This window comes from Melospiza melodia, chromosome 5 (assembly GCF_035770615.1).
Source record: "Melospiza melodia melodia isolate bMelMel2 chromosome 5, bMelMel2.pri, whole genome shotgun sequence".
Classification (NCBI taxonomy): domain Eukaryota; kingdom Metazoa; phylum Chordata; class Aves; order Passeriformes; family Passerellidae; genus Melospiza; species Melospiza melodia.
The window spans coordinates 80,553,997-80,574,737 of NC_086198.1; the positions used below are offsets into that span (position 1 = coordinate 80,553,997).

The 20,741-nt window shown below is 38.3% G+C and overlaps 1 protein-coding gene across 2 annotated transcripts in view; it reads right to left on the reverse strand.

Annotated features, from left to right (window-relative positions):
• Positions 1–20,741, reverse strand: part of SLC2A9 (solute carrier family 2 member 9) — a 79,812-nt gene that overhangs the window by 43,264 nt on the left and 15,807 nt on the right. For both annotated transcript variants that reach the window (XM_063157639.1, XM_063157640.1), the window contains exon 6: positions 7,504–7,636. In XM_063157639.1, coding sequence (XP_063013709.1) covers positions 7,504–7,636 — 133 coding nt within the window. The remainder of the gene's footprint in view (positions 1–7,503; positions 7,637–20,741) is intronic.

The window sequence follows — 20,741 nt, forward strand, 5'->3', positions numbered from 1 at the left end:
ACAAGAAATCACTTTGTCAAGGTAATTAATACTAGAAATAATTACCCAGAGCAGTTCAAGACTTAATATTTATCAATGCTGGAGTCATGGGAACAAATTTACCTGGCCAATGTAAGAAACCAACCAACCTCATCTCCCCAGAAACACACCAGACCATTTTGTATTGCACACTGATAGCTTCCTGAAATATCCCTCCACTAATAATACAGGCTTTACACCTCCCACCTCCTTCAAGACAGAGATACCTCCAACTGGATGTGATGTGTCTCCACCAACCTTGTTTGACAGATGCTGTCTATGCAGTCATAGATACTTTTGTCTCAATCTAATGAACACACCCCAGGGGCTGGCATTTTAAGAGATGTTTAAAATGCTCATCATCTCAGAGTCACTGCAGAGAAACAATGACATTACAAACACCCCTGCAACAAGGCTTTGCGACCCAGTAGGATGCTAACGTTCAAAACAATCCTTTACACAGCAGGTCACCTGAAATTGTCATTTTTATTAAATGAATCAGTTCATTTAGTTCACCTAAGAGCAAAACCATTTTTTCTTATCCACAGCTTTGCATAACACTGCCTATAAACAAGTGACCACATATTTCGGTATGTTTAACACACCTTTGAATCATAAAAATCACTTAGATGGTCAAGAAAACTAGAGATACTGACCAGTCATGGTTAATACATCCAGAATTTATTTAGATTTTGAAGTTAAAAAATTTTATCTTTACCCAGGTGAAAAGGGCAATTTGTGGCACTTCATTGCTGTGATGGATAAGACACACAAATGAACTGGTGACCTCCCAGAGCATCCCTCTCTGATACTTTGCTGAATGCACAAGGCTGCACATTCTGCCTTCTCCTGGTCTGGCAGTGGAGGGAGCTAACTTGAGCTCTGGGCCAAGCTTTTCTGAGGCACTCAGCACTTCTAATGCATTTTAGTGGGCCCCACCTGATTCTGCTTAACAGAGATGATGATTTTTTTAAAGTCATGAATGACCTCTGGGTGTTGAATCAATTCATAACATTCATATATTCTGATAACCAGTTTCTATCTTGTGAGAGGAGAGTTCAGAATTTTTAAATCTCCCAGTAAAAGTAATTTCACTTATCTTTTCAGACAGGCAGTACAATCAGAAATGAATGAACAAATTCAGACCTCAGAACTAAAATTAAGCTGCTCAGGTTTGTCCTTGGTTATTGCCCATTTTTTAATAAATAACGCTCATTGTAACGAGTGTGATCTATTTAAAGACAATGATAAGAAATGTAAAATTAGAAAAATGAGTGCCTACAGTATGTTTAAGTCCATGTCTCGTGCTGAAATTACACTTTCCTCAGTACTATTAGAATGTCCATTGAGAAAAATTCAAGTAAAGATGAGAACAACCAGACATATATCACCATGGTCTTCCATGAAAGGATTCTCTCAGATTTTTAAGCATCTGGTGTAAATTAGGTCAGTGCACAGCTTCCTTTATTTTTCCTGTTCTTAAAATCCTCAGAATTACTTTAGGTCACACAAGTCAAAAACATAGGTGCAATCAAGTAAAAAGATAGCAATCTGTCTTTTTTGCACAAGGGAGTTTGCTGTATTTCTAGAGGGACGAAGAACTAAAAAACTGCAATTACCAAAATTGTCAAGTACAAGGCAGGAAAAACATAGACACCTGATTCCTTTTCTTTCCTTCATGGCATTAAGTAAAAAGATGTAAATGCCACTAGGTAATGGTGATGGATATTAAAATTACCAACAAGCCAAGAAATACTAAGAAATTACTATGCTACCCATGCACAGTTTTGAATGGGCATCGCCCAACCTTCTTGGAGAAACATTTTCCTGCTACTCAATGTCTAATAATGTGGAAAGAAATTCTGCATTAGCAGAGAGATAGGGAAACTCAAAAGTCTCTCAATGTGTGATGTTCAATTTATTAGTTTTACAGTTAAACCCTGGCATTGCTGGCACTGAGAAGCACAGAAGTTGTTCCTCTCCTCGCTGCAATGACTCATTTCCCTCCGTGACTGGCTGCCTCTCTCTGTAGGGAAGCTTTATTTTCATGTAACATTTAAAACATCTAAGGAGTTGCAGCTCTAGAAACTTCTAAAAATTTCCAGATTCCTATTTAATTCCTTTGGATCAGAAGGTTTTAGAAGCTCAGCCTCCAAAAGCTGGAATACTGCCTTCATAAAATAGGAAAAGAACTGGATGGTTCCAATCAAAGGCAAAGAAGTCAGGAAGCCCTTCCATTTACTCCACCAGTTTTTATTCATCTCACCTAAGTGAAGGTGAAGCACCTGAAAAAGGTTCAAATATCTGGAAAAAAAGTCAGTTGGTACCATCTCTAAAACAAATCAGGCCTTTAAATTAACTGAAGAGGGGCACTCAACATCTCAGCAACATAGGGAATTACAAATTTTTTTTCCACTATAGTACTTCCAGGACTTGGCAAAGAAAGCAGTTATTATCAACAGAACTAGAACATGAATTTTGAGATGAAATTTTAAAAGATCAAAATGCTATTGAGTGGTTTACAGTATAAAGCCAGCACCAGGCAAAGGGAGGCAGAAAAAGAGAGAAGTAGTCAAAGTTTGTTTGGGCTTATTCTTTCAAAAGAAATGGAAAAAAATTAAAATAAGCTGATGGAGTATTATTGTCATCTGTTTCCCATGGACACATTTGCTTCCCTGATGATCAATTATATTAAATCCAGTGTCACCCTGTCTCACATATCTTTGTCTAAGTTCTGCTTAAACAGCATCTTATTTGGCCACTGTTGAAGATAGATAGTAGAAATTTCCCTGTAATAACTCCATGTTACCACAGCAATAATTCACAACATGAACTAACAGTTATTTCATATAAACTAATGTTATTAGAGTACTGAATATCCAGAAGAATAACTCGGGTATATCTTCCTAGAAGAGATATAAGTATAATCTTCCTAGAAGAGATATAAGTATAATAATGCTATTTAAATCTAGAAAAATATAGATTATCTACTAGCATGCAGCATAGCAAAATTTAAGAGAAAAAAATCTCAGAAAATATAACTACAGACAAATGACTTCAGGCTTTTTGCATATGTCACCTCCCTCTTCTTCTAAGTAAAGAATACACAGATCTTTTTTGAATTATTATCCAGTTAAGGATTACATTTTTGCCTGCTTGTATTTGTGGTTTTACACACATCAATAGGCCTGTTCAGGTTCACCTGAAACTATCCAATATATACTGGTAAAACAAAACATATACATGCCACCCTAAAATAACACAAGAATTGGTAAACAGAGTTATATTAAAGGTCCAATGACATAATATCCTTTCTAAAAGACAGGGGGCTTAAGAAAAGTTTAAAGACAAATCAGACACACCACAATCACTCCAGCTTTTGGCAGGTAAAAGTCTGAGATGAAGCCATCATCAAAAGCCAGCAAATGTAGTAGTCATGGCTGTCTCTTTCTTTCCAGTAAGAATAGTTTCTAATCCTTACAGACATACAAAACCCACAGAGAAACTAAAATAAATAATATGTGTGCTTGTTGTCAGTCATAACAACCAATTTAATCACCTGATTTGCAGCCACTTGTTCCTCTGTTAAAGTTTGGGTTTAACACCTCTCCAGTCCATGTGGGCCCCCTGAAGGCCTTCGTAAAAAATTGGCTGCCCACTTTTTTAAATCAGGAGTGGCCTTGCTCTTTTGTCACATGAAAAGGTATCAACCCCAATCCATCTTTCTAAAAATTTAAATCCATGCTTCTCATTATACCTATTGCAATGTTTTTTTCATAACCATGGGACTTTTAATGTATGACTGAACATACTGGATGAACAGATTTTGTATGTCACCAACAGATGTTGCTGTGACATTTTATCCAAGTTGTTTGACCCTTAAGACATAACAATATTCTTTTCTCTGGCAAGCTGGGATACCAGCTGAATTGTTGATTTACGTGACCTACTACTGTGGCTGCATAGAAAATGCAAGATTCCTCCCTGTAAGAGTGCACTTCAAAAAAGACACCTCAACTCTCCAACTGCAAGTATTAATAACCCATGTTTTTAGTTGTAACAAATGTTCCATTTTATCACTACTACTGATTTTATTTCTTTTACATCGTTGTGATACTCACAGATCAGGGGTGCACTTGGCATGCAACTAATAGACAGCCAGTGTGAAATCCCTGTCTTAACTGTCCTAGAACTTGGATGTTAAACTGATGCAATTATACCAGCAGGTTTTTCTTTTTCTTCCTGTTTCTATCCCTGTCACTTTTCATTTCCACAATCTCCTTCCAAAGTCCTTCTCTTCAACCACTTGAATATCCATTTTTCTTCTGCTGTCTGGCCTTGATTGAGAAGGATCACACCAGTTAAATGCTAGGCAATTTCTTACCTTCTATTCTTATCAAATCAGAAGAATATTAGTTATGGGACCTGGGAGAGGAGCTGGGGTGGTTCTGCCCTTGCTTCATTACCAGATTTTTCTTCTTGAGCAAAGCAGGTTTACAGATTATGCTGCTGTTCCAATGGACTGTTCTCTCCCCAAAACACATGGATCAGTTCTCCCACGCTCAGCAGTGAGAGACAGGAATATGAGAGATAGTTCAGATCCTTTGGGTCTCAGGGAGTAGGATATAGGTTGGTGACATGCAGGAAGATGAGCCAAGCTCATCTGTCAGTGCTGCTTTTGGCGGCAGAGAGCAGCAAGTCAGACAGGGTGTGTCGGCTCAGCCACGCACCGCGCGCACGGCTGGAAAAGGGAGAGCAGGGCACTGGGCAAAGCCCTGCTAATGGGGCTCAGGAGACCTCACTCATCTGAGGAATCGCTGCCCCTGTGCCCCAAAGAATAGCTTCTCTCACGGTGCTGTGACCTAGGCTTGCACATGATGCCTCTCTAACCCTCCACCCTCATCCCTTCGTTTTTTCATTGTTCAGACATCACGTTTTGGTCCTTCCCCTTCTCTCATCTCTTATTTGCCCCTTAAAGACGTCTGCCACAAAAGGGTTTGACACCATTTGTATTTTGGTAGCTAAAGACTGGTTGTCTCCTGAGACAGAGATGGAAAGGAGGGAATGAAAGCAAGGGCAAAACTTTGTGGAAACTCAATGACCTAAATTATCTCACTGGATTTTATTGCTCTATAACAATTAGGAAGATTAATGTTGTCGGCTCCATTTTAGGAGCTTTGGCATACATGCATACTTTGGAGTATTTCATAAAGACTAACATAGTCATCTGCTTTAAATACAGCAGACCTTTTGCAAATAATAGTTTTATATTTCTCTGACAAGGTATAATCCACAGTGAAATATATATTTGCATGAATAGCCTTGATCCATTAAGGGAAAGAAAAGGGATTTAGTCAGTAGAAAGAGTTGCAATTTTCCAATATTAATATGCAGATTTAAGCTAAGAGGCAAATAATTTAAAAGCATTACTGTAGTCATCATTAAAATGAAGAATTCTGCTTTGTCATTATATGACTTACAAGCAGAAGGGCATTTTAATAAATCACAACTCCTCCAGTCTTCTTAATACTTAGACTTTTCCTCCCCCATTTCTGCTGATAATGCGAATATCCAGATGATTTGTCTCGATTGTTGATTCACTCTCCTATTTTTTGAATTCCACTGTAGACCACAGCCACAAATGAGTTACACTGTGTATTACAACATATCTCAGAATTGAGTCTTTTCTTATAGAATTAATAAAATCCAAAAGCGTATATTCATATGCAGTTACTTTGAAAAGTTTTTTATATCAGCTGTCTCTTTTTTCTCTGAGTATCTAAATTTACAGTCCTTAGGGTGGCTCATGAAAGCCATCTTCTTTTAATCAGTAAACTAATGGCTAAAGCTCATTCCCCAGGCAACTGCTCTCCTCATGCTTTCTACTCCAAAACCTACCTCCAATGCCTCTGGATTAGATTTCAAATTATTTTCAGAACACGTATGCTGAAAACATCCCAGAGTGCAGTTGGCACATTACCAAGCAACAGTAAATGGTGCGAATTTCAAGGCAGGTGGTGTTATTTTACTGCCATGCTTTCTAATTTTTCAACTCTGCCTATGAGAGGTCCAGTTTCACTGTCAGTGCTGAGGTCTCCAGGTACTGTAGCAGGATTTTCAATGGTTCCTCATAGCAAGTGTAACATTATGCAATTGCATTGCAGATGCAGAGCCTTTGCCAGCCATAGCTCTGGAAATATATCTACAGTTTTATCAGGCAGAAACGAGCCAGTTTAAACTTGGCACCCAAAAGCCAAATTTCTTCCCTGCCCAGCCATGGTGCTGCAGAAGTTTCCACCTAACAGCCTACCTGAGCCAGGTCCTGCTCTGAGCACCACTGACAGGGCAGCCCTTTCCTTGGAAAAGCTGCTCTCTGGCTCCTCAAAACTCTGCTGACTCCTTAAGAACGCTTTCCAAAACCTTTTGTGCTCTTTTTTTGTTTTTAAGCATTGAACTGTATGTCTGAGGCTCCAACCTTTATAGAATTCTTCATTCAACACCAAATTGAGACGGCATGGGAGTCTCTTCATCAGTATATACTATTGCTTTTTCAGAGGGCTCTTCAGAATAAAAAAGGCCAATTGTTAGTTTCAAAATAAAAGAAACTAGATGGAGTTGCATTAATTTCATGCTAAAAGGTTATTAAATTTGTATTTCAGGTGTTGATACACACTTTATAAGTTTTTGCAAGCAACTAGTTCATGACTAAAAATGTTAAGGGTCATATTCAAACAAAGTTTTTAAGAATAATTTGTAAAGCACTTATGTTTGGTATTTTGGTATTATAATCAGACTCCTTTTTTATAGACTCCTGTTTTTCATATGTTGTTATAATAAGCTAAACCAAACTTTTTAACATTCTCTCACCTGTATTGGGACCCTAGTAAATTTACTGGGGTGGGGAATGCAGCAACTGTGATCACGCAAGCAAATTATAGTTTTATATCTGGAACCTAAGGTAAGGACAAAATATTCTGTGTCTGCAAAGCTGAAGCAATATGGAAGCACTGGAATTTTTCAGTTCAACAGATGTATGGGGTTTTTATTAGATCAACAAAGGTTATTGAATTACAGAACACAGCAACTACTGGGGGGAAAAAAGCAGCAACAGAATCTGTGTTTTTATTAGACAAAGTGCAAAGACTGTAGATAAGGGAGAGCCACGATGACTGAAACCACCTTTTACTTTCAAATGAACTCTGCACAGAGTGGCTGGCACACAACAGCAGGATGATTTGGTTAGTTCTGTATCACTGTGTGTATAATGTTATATAAGTTCCCTTGCTGGAGAATTTAATTTATAAAAACTTCAAAGCTACAGCTATATTTACGCATACAGAGACAAACGAAAAAGTGAGAAAAATTATTGTCAAGAGATTCTCTCCTATGAGAATACTCTGCTTCTAGTGTGGTACCAGAATCAGGTGTCTCCAGCCTGAATTCCTACAATAAACACCCTTTGTTGCAAAAAGTAACATATCTTACCTTTTTCTGCCTTGCTCCTGTTATGCTTTTCGAGAAGGAGGTACCGAGGGCTTTCGGGAAGAAAGGGCAGAATCACAACTTGTATCAATGATGGAACAATGATGGCTCCAAATAAGAAAGGCCACCGAGATTCCTGCCAATGGATGCAAACAGGAATCAGTAATACTCTCCCAAAGTGACACTTGGAAGAAAAATAGCTTTGATAGGAAACACTGTAATTTTTCATCATTCAAAGTATTGTGTCCACCACCAGTGACGTGTTCCTCCTAAGCTCAGTGAGTGGTTTGAGCACTTCCCTCTCAAATCACCTTACTCAAGGGCCAAGTCCCCAAAGGACTTTCCATTGTCAGTTTTTATTTTACATTCTTTCATTTCAGCAAAGCCTAAAGTATGTTCTGCATGGTATGGGATGTAATCCATGTCTCAAACCTGAAACAGGGCCCAAGATAACCAACTGAATAAATCCCAGAAATAATCGGTGGGGTATCTCCTAATCAAACTTTTCACCTGTCCTTTCAGGTGAGAGGAGTGTTTTTAAAAAATTCTCCTGGGATGGGAAAACAACTTGAGAAAGTGTTTTTTCCAACAATTTAAAGCTTGAGGTAATTGGTCATCCTAAGAGCCTGCATTACCATGAAGGCTTCAAGACCCTATTTCTTATTTCCTTTTTTCTCTTTTTTTTTCCACTTGAGTGGAAAACTTTCTGTAATGTAGATGAACCAAAAGTGGTGAATATTATTTATGGACAAACAAGCATGGATCTTATTTTAAAAATTAGAAAACTAAGGTTCTGTCTTTAAAATCAGTCAATAATTATATAATCAAGTGGGTACTGCTTTGTAAAGGATAACTTGGGAAAACAGGCAGTAAAACTTGTCACCTTCATTCCATATCTGCCTGGAATAATTTCCTGCAATATAAACCTCTTTGTTATGTACCATATAAAAAAATTATAGGGTGTTATAATTTTTGACTGTACCTCCAGATAAAAATGTTACTCTTGATCAGCCCATCATATTTTCTGAAGGTTTTTTCCCACCATGTCAAGGACACTTCTTAAAGGAAAAAACGTATTTTTTCTATACTGTTATTATCAGCATTCTTCCCTCTTACCTATGGAGATTTCCATGGAATAAACTTACACTCCTTTTAAAGTCTCCTATAGTGTATAGGAGACTTTCTATGTTGGTCACATTTATCTCAAATAACTCTTCTTGAAAGCATTAGTTTGAAAAACTTATGAACAAGACTCTGAACTTACCCTCAACAAAAAATAGAAAACTAGAAAACTGTGCTACTATAATGAAAAGCCCTTTATTTTTGCCATATAACACACCGAGTTTCCTTTATTTCCTCTGTTAAAATTTCTGTTTTACTTCTTATCATGCTAACTTCTAAAACCTTAAGGTAAACTCATAAATACTCAGAAATGCTCATAAATGTGCTCCCACTTGCCATTTTGGCATGAATTGATCAGAAAGTCACTGAAGCCAGTGGAAACTTCTCCATCCATTTCAAAATATTTCATGACTATTCAACATTTTGGAGCGTGTGCTCTACTTGCTTTTCTCCTCATTTACATTATACAATCTTAACTTCTTCCTCCCAGTACAGAAAAGAAATAGTAGGAGTAATATAAGTTTAAAGTATCATCAAAATTGCTGGAAATCAGGTTGAACTAGAACCTCTAAAGAGAACTAAGAGAAGCAGGCAAAAGGAGGGTTTCATAACCCCTTTAAGAAGGAATAGAATGGGACATATAGAGGGACAGTGCTCAGAAGCAGTAATAAGCTAAAGGCAAAAGACAGTGTAGGTGACTGAGAAGACACTTAAAGCACTTTACCTCAATTGTCAGCAGTAAGAAGAAGCACACAGGCACTGCTGGGAGAAATGAAAACAACCACATCCCATTTTATTTCAGGAAAAATTTAAAAGAGCATGAAATGTTTTAATTACAGGGGACCTGATTTCATCACCCGCTCAGAACTGGTACAAATAACATGTCAAGACGGTAAAATTTTCATTTTAAACTGTCACATTATGGATATTTGCTTAGGCTGGAGCATGAAAAACCTGGCTTTGATGTATTTACAAAAGACAGTTAAACAGTAGAGCAAGTTTGACAACCACAGACTCATTCAAAGGTTGATGGAATAAAATGCAAAGCTGCAGAGACAGAAGATTGGGTGGAAGGGAGGGAGATAAAGTATGGCATGGATTTATCAGCTGCAAATGAAACAAGATTATGGTGCACTGAAATACAGTGAAGAAAATGTTGCCATGTAAGAAAATCATCAGCTAAAATGCAGAAGATGGAACTTATTGTAACCATCAAAAGGTGGAAAAGAAAGTGGCATGGAGAAATGTCAACAGGCACTGCTGACAGCTGAACTATCCCTATCTAATTCAATAATCTATTTAAGCACCAGTGACATTTAGTATTCTCAGCAATTAGCAAGATTTTGATGAAATGTGAAGACACTCTCAACACAGACCAGGTAAACAATATACACATAAATATATTTTAAAGGGAGAACAGAATTGTTAACAAGGCTGTGCAACAGAGGTTGGGAAGAAGTGCTGTAGTGCCCTGGACATGGGCACCCATGGGCCAATTAAATATCCCAGTATGAGATGAATAACAGGAGTAAAGGAAATATGCAACTGTGACAGGCTTCACTCTCTTTGTTTCCCTCTAAATAATTTCACAGAAACAGAGAAACAGAATGGGTTGGAAGGGACCTCTAAGATCACCTTGTTCCAGTACTCTGCATGGGCAGGGACACCTTCTACTGTCCCAGATTCCTCAGAAACCCATCCAGCCTGGCCTTGAACACTTCCAGGGCTGGAGCATCCACAGTTTCTCTGGGCAGCCTGGTCCAGTGTCTCACCACTCTCATAGTGAAGGATTTCTTCCTAGCACCTGTGCTAAACCTCTCCTCTTTTAGTTTAATAAATAGATTTAATTATTTTTATCTATTTATTTTAAAAGCATAATCTGGACATATCTGGACATATAATCTGGAGAATCTCCCCTTCTCAACTCAGCCACTATTGCACAGTCAGGGTTCTCATTTGCTCTCTGCCCAGAGTTTGGGTTTCTGTGCTGTGGAGATCCCCATGTCCCACTGAGCATCCTGACCCCAGCTGCTCCCAGGTAGGCTTCCCCCATCCTGTCTCCTGTCCATTCTAGAGCCAAGGGAAATGCTCACACCCCAGACAGCTTCTCCTAGGCTCAGGCTGGACATGGGGTAGCACAGGGCACTCCCCAGCCCTGCTCTGCATCCCTGTGCAGCCACCACGCTGCCTCACAGCACTGTCAAGGGCTTGGCTACCTCTAATGCTTGAAATGAGCAGGAGATGGTATCAAAATAAATGCTCTTTTCCCCTTTTTAGCACTCAGTGCACAGGATGATCTGTGATCTCAGTGAGCAAGTCTATTTACCACTCACTATTGAATAATCACCATTTAAGTATTTATTCTGGAATTAATTCCTTGGGGATGGGGTTGTGATGAATTTACTACAGTGCTGAACAACTTATAAACAGAAATGACCTTTTTGTATAATGTTCTTCTGTAAAATGACATATTTTACCCATTTTGTATGTGGGGAACAAAGAGACAAAAGCCTCTGGCATCCAATGCAAGATACTGAAAATATCCAGGAAATAGTGATTTGGTAGTCTCTTCTTTTTCATTTTCTATAAAAAGCAGGAACACTTTTAAAATTTTAATTTTGCCAAATATAATCACACACAGAGACAGAAATAATTACATCTAGTCTAATTTTTGGATGCCCTGGAGCATCCTGCCTCAGCCTCCTGCTGCAGCTACAGGAGGATGCAGGTCTCTGTGATATTCTGTGTCACACCTGCCAGTCTCACAGGGACACCTAAGGTACCATAGGGCATCATGATGAAACTGTCTGCTCATATTCAAGCAATTCAATTTTGTCCTTTCTTGTACAGACTTGGCACAAAAATTGGATATCAGAAATATTCCATTTGCCCCACAAAAAAAAAAAAAAAAAAAAATTGTATCCTTGCTCAGAACGGACTGGGAAAATTTACTTAGGCATGCAAAGCCCAGAATACTGCACAAGTTCAGCATTTCTCTGTTAATCTGCTACCACACTACATAAAACACTCCTAAAAGTAAAGGACAACCACGCTGGCCTGGGGCCAAGGACTGAGAAAGCACTGAGATGGAACTAATTTCTTAGTTTAGAACTAACTTTTCTTCCTTTAGTCAAGGCTATGGCACAGTGGTGATGATAATGTGGCAGCTGAGAAAAGAGAACTTCTGCATCTCAGGCTTCAGAGCAGCTGCTCAAGTATAAGGTGCAAAACAATTGCCTTCCTCTTACCTTCCTTGCACCACTCCAAACACTGCTCTGCAATCTCCTCTGGCTGCAGGGGATGCTAATCTCACAGTTATAGCCCTGCTGGACACAACTTTCTCTTTGCATGACCCTTTCTGTAACCCAATTTGCCAAAAAGAATTTCAATAACAGAGTTACAAATTGCTTACCTTCCTGTTTAAAACAGAGGCAACTCAGACAATATGTGTATTTCACCTCTGTTCTGTACCCAGATGTTTATTTTTACAGGTCCCTACTACAGCTATAACTCTGACAAGAAGATTACTCAGGTATCAGTATCTTCCCAGGTAATAATCTGTACAGAAAATCACAGACTCTAGGCTGTACAAGTCTGATATAAAATTCACAGAAATCAGCAGGAGATTTTTGTTACTGAGTGAATGGCCTTTGGATAAGAACTTAAAACAGCTTTGAAAGTGTCTGGTGTCTGAGTACCATGATTTTCTCTTCACTAAATGGCATGTTAGATCATGGAAGTATTGAGAGGGAGAATTAAAGTATCTGTTACAAGTTCCCCAGATGGTTTTTTGTCCAGCTTTTTATTGGGGTAACAGCTAACTTTTCACTGCACAATTATATGGCATAATTTGTCCCCATTTATTCATCTCCAAGAAAAGCAAAAAATTCAGAGAAAAAGCAATGGGAAATGGGAAGCTTTCACATGGGATTATTATCAGCAGCCAGCATATATATTTGAGTTTATTTAGGAAGAAATATTAGAGATATGCTGGAGCTAGACAAAATTTCTGACAGAGCTTCCTTTCAGTGATGCATTTAGACTCAGGTTAGCATCCATAAATAACAAAATATAAAAATAGTAAATTAAAATAATTGAGTAGGATAAGACTCAGCTTTTTAAACATGAGAAGATACAATAATTCTGATGTCCTTGGGTTCCTCAGACGTCCCTGTGGGACTGGCACATGCAGCACATAGAAATCCAGAGACCTGCTTCCTTTTGGGACTGTAGTGGGAGATGAAGAGAAGCGCTCCAGGGCATGTAGAAATTGCGTTGGATGCAAATGTTTTTTTATTTGATTATATTTTGCCAAAGTGAAGTTATGAAAGTTAGACTAAGGTATATTAAGGTTAAGAGAAAAACAAACATAAAAGCACCCAAAGCATATTTGCTGTTTTAAAAACAATGGAAATTATTGAATATTTCATCTTAACATTTTTTTACTGATAAAAAAATTTGGTTTGGATTTTAAAAAATCAAAACCAAATTAATTTTAACTTGACATTTACTTCAAGTTTAAAAAAATCCCTCAAAATACTAATCAATAATATACCTCCCATTTTTTTTCTTTTGCCAGTAGTTTCAAAAGCAAAGGCACTCAAGAGTAAAAAACACACCCTCCTACTTAATATGATGACTGTATACTATCCTACAGTGTTTGACCAATCTACCATGGCATTAATACCCAATTTGTAGAAGATAAATTTACATATTAGGACATGAATTTCCAATAATAGACAGTTTTACAATGTATAATAGAAACTAAAACTGAAAGGTTAATTTTGAAGGTTAAGAACCTTCAAAAATGTTCTAAGTGGGGGTTATCTCCCCAGTGTGTGAAACACACTTGGAAGGAAGTCACAGGTCAAAATTTGATTTATTGCTTAATAAGAGATTTGTAACTATTATCAAATACTCAAGCACTAAGGAAACAGGAAAATCTGAAATATTCATCTGCTCCGAAACATTTGAAGCAGAGTCCAACTTACACAAGGTAAGATGTGTTTTATAGACAGACACTATTTGTTATTAGGTCAGCTACAATAGGTGAAAAAACTCACCTTTTTAAGTCTGATCAAGTTGCAGAATGTCATATTTTAAATATTAGTATAAACAAATGCTCTAAGTCTAGTTACATGGGCTAACTATGTTTCAGTGGATAAGGAGAAAATGATAAACAACTGCTGTCAGCCTCCACAGTGTTCTGATGTCATTCTTTCCTTCACATCTTTTGAAGGATATCTTTCCAGGAAAGCTTGTCTACTGCTTTTCCAACTGACCTAAGCAAGCAGGGAACAGCTACATAGAAATCTTCTCAAGAGTCAGGTGAGCACTGTTTCACTGTCTATGAGCAGCAGTCCTCACTGATGATAAACTCTCATCCCAACATTAGATGCTCTGTAATTAAGTATTTTGTTCATTGTAGAGTGTAAATTATATATCTATCTCCATAGTGCTCTTATTTCCATAACCACATTTCCACTTTCAGACAACTCCTCTCTTGTAAGATGTTCTCCTTCCCAAATGCAAAACTGCAACATTTCAATATTACAAATGGCCCATCAGCCATATGTTGTTACAACTTTGGGAATTGAAGCCTCACAGCACAACTTTAATGGACTGAAACTCATTTGCAAACATGAAGACACACAGCTGTTTTCCCATGCATTACTTAATGAGTTCTGTACAGAAAAAGGATGAATAAATACTGTTGTGTCTGTCTCAGGGAACCAATAAAAAGTTGATTTATAATCTCCAGTAAATACATAATCTCATTTGATCCACAATAGATATAAACAGAGCACCTCACTTAATGTCTCCATTAGAAATTTATCAACTCTACCACATTCCCCCAGCAGGGCAGGTATGACAGAGTAGACCTCTTCCCATGGGTCCTACTCAACTGTGAATATGCAACAACCCAGAGGGGCCTGGCAGCATTTCTGCACTTCTATCAGACCCACCAAGGCTGTGTCTGGTGCCTGCACAGCATCTTTCCTTGGATCAATCAACCCTTGAGTGAGGTGACCTTCATGTCCCTGATCAGCAACTCACAGCTTGTATTGAAGTGCTTGTGCCTTGATAAAAGACTTGGAAATTGCTTCAGCAGTAACAAACTTCATGCCTTATGTGCTACTGTGAAAAGAGGATGGAAACGTCCCATGGCTAGACAAAAAAAAGAACTGAGAATATTTGAAAAAGGATTTCCATCTTCAAAATCACTGCCTCAAGCAATTCTTAGTTGGTGTGTCTGGTAGGAGTTTGCAGGAAGTGCAGGCAGACATCAAACACATGCTGAAATTAATGACTATCTGAATGAGCACTGAAATATGTCCTTCCTTCCTTCCTTCCTTCCTTCCTTCCTTCCTTCCTTCCTTCCTTCCTTCCTTCCTTCCTTCCTTCCTTCCTTCCTTCCTTCCTTCCTTCCTTCCTTCCTTCCTTCCTTCCTTCCTTCCTTCCTTCCTTCCTTCCTTCCTTCCTTCCTTCCTTCCTTCCTTCCTTCCTTCCTTCCTTCCTTCCTTCCTTCCTTCCTTCCTTCCTTCCTTCCTTCCTTCCTTCCTTCCTTCCTCCCTCCCTCCCTCCCTCCCTCCCTCCCTCCTGAAATTCCTTTCTTTGTAAGGGTGTTTCTCTGAGTTATTCTTAGCATTATCATCCCCTTAAAGGATTTGAGCAGCCACTTATAAGCACCAACGTGTCTCCTGTATCCTTAGCAGAAGTTTTAAAACACTCTTCAGGGAAGGCTTTAGCTTTTCATTCAGTTTTGTATTTTAGTACATGAATATAAGGCAGTTTTGCTTCTGTGTTTTTAAGAAATACTGTACAAGCTCAGCAGTCCAGTGGATTGGCAGGGACCAGGGTAACTTGGAGTCACCTTTTGCAAGCCTGGCTCAACAGCAGGATGGTTCCCAGGAGTACTATGAGGCCACTTGCTCTAAACTTAGACAAATCCTGACCAAAAACCCCCACAACTGGGAACCAGGGCTGATGAGGAAAATTCCTGATATTTATCCCAAGTCCTACACTCACCTTTGCTCTTAGGAACTCATTAAGAACTAGCAATTCATATACTCAAATAGACTCCACAAAGCAGCATGTTTCTACAGATACAAACACCTCCACCATCATCCAGGTCATTATTGAAGAAACTGAACAGAACTGGAACTCTGGGTCACGCCACTAATTACTGGCTTCCAATCTTGACTTTGCTTCAGTTCACTAGACTTTCAGAATATAACTAGGCAGAGTAAAGATGTTATGGGATTTTTTATTCTAGCCAGATGTTTGAAATTATTACAAAGAGAACACTTTAGGATTTCAAGTGATGCTGGAAAATGCTAAACTGGTGGAGGTATTTGTCCTACTCTAATGGAAAGTACAAACACCTTTTTATATTCTGTAGACAGCATAAGGATAAGCTACTTTAATTTCCAACACTCTGCATGAAGCTGCAAGAGTTCACCTGTCTCTTATTGCCACAAGAGCTCTCTGTTCTATACTCTGAAATTCTCACTTGTATTTTGAAGAATAATATCTTTAACGATAGTCACTATCATGGCTCAAGGAGAAGATAAACACACAGAACAAAAGAGCTCATAGAAAAATGTTCAGAAAGTGGTTGATTCATACTTTGTGTTATCATGCTAATGTGTCAGATTCATTTCAAGAGCATCTCCAGCAGACCATTTTGCCATTAGTGTCCACCTGCAAGCTACAGGTCCCTAGAGCAATTTGGAATTGCTTTCTCTACTCATCTATAATTCACTGACAGTTTTTAAGGAATCCTTGAATCTGAGTCAAGAGTCTTAGGAAGAAGGATCAGTAAAAAAAAAAAAGAAAATAAAAGAAAAACAAAGCAAAATCATGCTGAAAATGAAGCTTTGACAAGTAAAAATCAAAGCTTATTTTCAGAACAGCCTTCAACTGCACAGGTTGTACAACCTATTCCATCACTGTCTGTTTTTGTGCAAGTGAAGGAGTACTTTTAAAAGACCTTGGCAGAGCAAAACGTAACACTCCTAAATAAACTTTCCTAAATACACAGTTATCTGTTGCATCAAATAAATCATTTTAAGAAGTCTGGTAAAGAAAATGAGAGTGTAACACAGCATCTACAGAAGTTTTTAGTTTTATCACAACTATTCCTCAGCAAGGCTCACTTGTCTAAAAAACTAATTGGAAAGGGACTCATCACAAAGATGCTTCCTTACTGACATATTGTACAGTGTCTATGGAATTAATTGGTCCTTTTCCAGATTTAGCTCAATTTGCTGCAGAAATTGATATTGATACTTATATCAGTAGCAGAATTTCTTTGCTAAAATAATGAATTATGAGGAGGACAACTTGGCCAGTGTCATTGTGTATCACAAACCTATTTCTTGCTAAATACCTTTTTAACAACAGGTATTCTCTATCCAAATATGCATTAAAGCTGCTAAAAATCCTCAAAAAAGTTTAATTAGACTAATTAATATGTCTTCTCTGACAAAGATAGCATCCAATTCATAAAGTTTGTAACTCTAACCATGTACAAGATTTTTGCAATAAATTCCAAGTGCTTTTAAAGAAAGATTGAGAAGAGTCTAGAAAAGACAGCATGTCATTTCAGAATAAATTCTAAACCTTCTCTGGCACACTTTGTTTCTGATGCACTCGTGCTTTGAGTGTTTCCCCAGCATGGGGTTACCCACAAGAGTTGTTTAACCCCGATTTTTCTCCTCAAGAAGCCACTTTCCAAATCCGATCATTGTTGCTCACTCCTGTACCTTGTACTGCTTGATTACACTCTTTTTATAACAGAATGACTAAATCTATTCTACGAGCAACACTCAAGAGATGAACACGTCAGGATCTTTACCTTGTTGTGTTTGTGGGGTTTTTTTTGCCTTGAAACACTACCACATCATGTGGGTTCATTCAGGAAGTGCTCCCCTGATAAGACTTAACATGCAAGCCAAGCAAAGTTTTTAGGGAAACATGCTATCCACTAGGAAACAATGCAACCATGTAGTCAGGCAAGCTCCGGCCTGCATGACCTAGAAACAGTTGAAGTTTTTAAAGTAGGGCTAGTGAAGTCAACAGACAAAAACCAAATTCTATTTGTCCATTGGTGTACCAATGGGAAGAGCAGCTGTTCAGTCAGAGAAGCAGCCAGAGCTGGCCAGGCACTGGGGCCAGCTCCAGGGAAAACTTGGCAAAGCCTGGTACACCAAGAGCAGGAAAAAGGGGCTCAAAGCCGAGGTCTGAGGAAAGCATGGCATGGCAAAGGCAACTGTTTCAGCTTTACCGGTCCTGAATCAATATATACACTGTGTAACATTTTTTTCTCTCTGGTATTGATACACAGAAAGAGATACTGAAGCCCAATGTATATTGAAAATAAGAATACTGTGACTACTGCAAATGGATTCAGAAACTAAATCCTCTATAATTTAGGGAAAGGTTAAAGCCCACCTTCATTAAACAACATGAAGCCATAGAATAGACAATCAGACAGTTTACAATGTTTAGGAGATGTTACCATGCTAAGGAAAACCTGTGGAGCAGGACGTTCCCTGCAGGAGGAACTAGATGAGTTAGCCAGAGTGATACCTAAAGTTACATGGAATGTGTCAGAATCAGGCCAGACAATATTTCCCCAAGACAGTAAGTGTAAATTTGAACTTTCAAAACTGAAGCTGACAGTGTGCTGGCCTTTGCTTTGCCAGAGCAATCTGTCAGGAAAAATAGGCTGGGTGATTCAATTGCAGAATCACAGAAACAGAGAGAACAGAAATACCTGAAGGGCAGTGTTTGAAGACGTGACTGGTCTAAGATAGTTTGTCCTTATCTTATTATCTGTTTTTTTCCTTCAGTCAGATATATGGAAAGCTGCACATGCTGTACAACCAAAAATGGCCTGAATTAAATAATCCTGTAGCCAGCAGCAATAATTCAGTGCCCACATTACAGCAGATAACATCATTGCACACCCGTGGGCCTGCACCAAGTTGTCACCTACAGATGCCGTGGCTTCCTCAAGAGTTAAGGACTCTGGCTTACAGAACACAAATGCCAGCAGGTGAAAAGAAGCGCACAGCTTGTTGGGGTGCTGGGGAGAAGCAGGTCACCAGCACATGAAGTCATTGTGCTCTGTACTCTGATCACCAGCCCCCTTTACCATGGTGCAATTTCCCAAGCCTCAGGAATTTTCCAGAACTATAAGAATCAGGATCTTGAATAAAAAGCATAGCTGCAATTTGTTGGATGGGAGGCAATTAGGACTGTGGAAAGCAAGTAAGATTATCAAGTCACTGCAGCAGAGGACTGCTATCACAACTGGAACTTTTCTCACATAATCACTCTTGGTAAGCACTGCATACTGAAGAAACACATTCTAAAATTAGTACCTTTGGAGGCAAATACAATGAAATTCTATATATCCAGAATCAAAAATATTGCCTGTATTTAGGTATTACAGTCTTTATTAGATTGTAAATTTTTTGTTCCATTTGCTCTTTTATACTATAATTTAAAAATTGGACCTAGTCATGTTTGTCTAGTTCATGTCAATATGGCAGGACACAGAAAAGAATTAAATTGTATTTAATTTGCATGAAAAATTGCATTTCTGCATTACTTCAGACAAAATATTCCCAGGAAAACCAGTAAATATTTAATATAATTCTTTTTTTTATAAAGTATTATTTCATCTGGGTTGGCTGTATAATCTTGTTCTCCTAGGTTCGAATTTAAACCAGGAACTATTGGAGACAACAGCTTACAGGGTGAGAAAGAGATTAAAGAGCTTGTGTTACTAGAGGAGGTGAAGTTTAATCTGAAACACAAAGATCACAGGGGATAGGGGGAGGAGAGAGGAAGCACACTGTAGAAGGTGGTGAAAAAAAATAAACAGAAAAGTACTAAGGAATAAATAACAGTTGATCAAAAGAATTATGTGAATAAATTGACAGAACTGTTGTGAAAAGGTATTAGAAGGAAATGAGAAGATTGCCAATCCTCAGCTCTTTCAATAGAAAGCTTGGGAAAACTGAAGGAATGGGAAACAGCCAACCAGCCTTGAGCCAGTAACCCAGCCAGAGCTGACACTGCCCCTCAGCACTGCACCTGGGGCTGCCCACATCCCTCCTGCTGCACCTTGACCAATCTTGACAAAAGAAAGATTGTTTAAAAATCTGTTTAGGGCTCCTTAACATACTTGATACAAAAAGCAGTAAGGACTTTTGAGTTGCCTCAAGTAATACTCATTGCTTTAGAGCTATTTTTATCACAATTTCACATTTTAAGAAACACTTTTGCATTTGATAACAGAGGAAATCATCACTTAGGTTGTTAATAAGTGCTTGTTAACACTATGCCCCACAGCCAACATAAACATTTTCCTTTTCTGCAGAGAGACTTCTACAGAACCACTTAAGGCAACAACCTCATGTAATTCACATAAATGCATCAAGCTCCAATTTAAAATTTTAATTTTCTGCTCAAGTTACTTCAGCCGGGAGTCTGTTCCAAACATCACTCTGACAAATTTCAGCATGCAATTATTCACACAATATTTATTTTAAAAAATCATTCTTATAGCCATATTGTCTTTGAGATTAGGCCACTCTATTCCTTGTTCCTTGTGTTAACAAGGTGCAGTCAGTTCCTGTCCCTTCCCTCTGCTGACTTGACCACACAAGCAATATTGCTGTCACCTCCTCTTGCAAGAAGGACCTCAGTCATGCCGACAGCCATTCTTATGTCCATCCCTTTTCCAAAGATTCTCTTCCAGCAAGACTCTCATCTCTGGTTTTGTCCCTCCTTTCTTCAATACCATCGATGCTTAGATACAATGTTTAACAACCTCTTAGATATTTGCTCAATTTACAAGTAATAGACATGACAGATCTCAGCAGAAACCTTATGAAACTATGACAGAAGACTAGTTTTTGTAAGTAGTATTATTTACAACAAATTCTGATAAGAAACAAACAACTACAGAGCAGCAAAATAAAAACCAACTCCCACTGAAGGAGTTTCAATGGGAACCCCACAAATCTAAGGAAAAAAAATCCTGTTTGACTGAAACCAAGAGGAATGAAAAGAAAAAACCCCACCCACATACCCAACTAGAA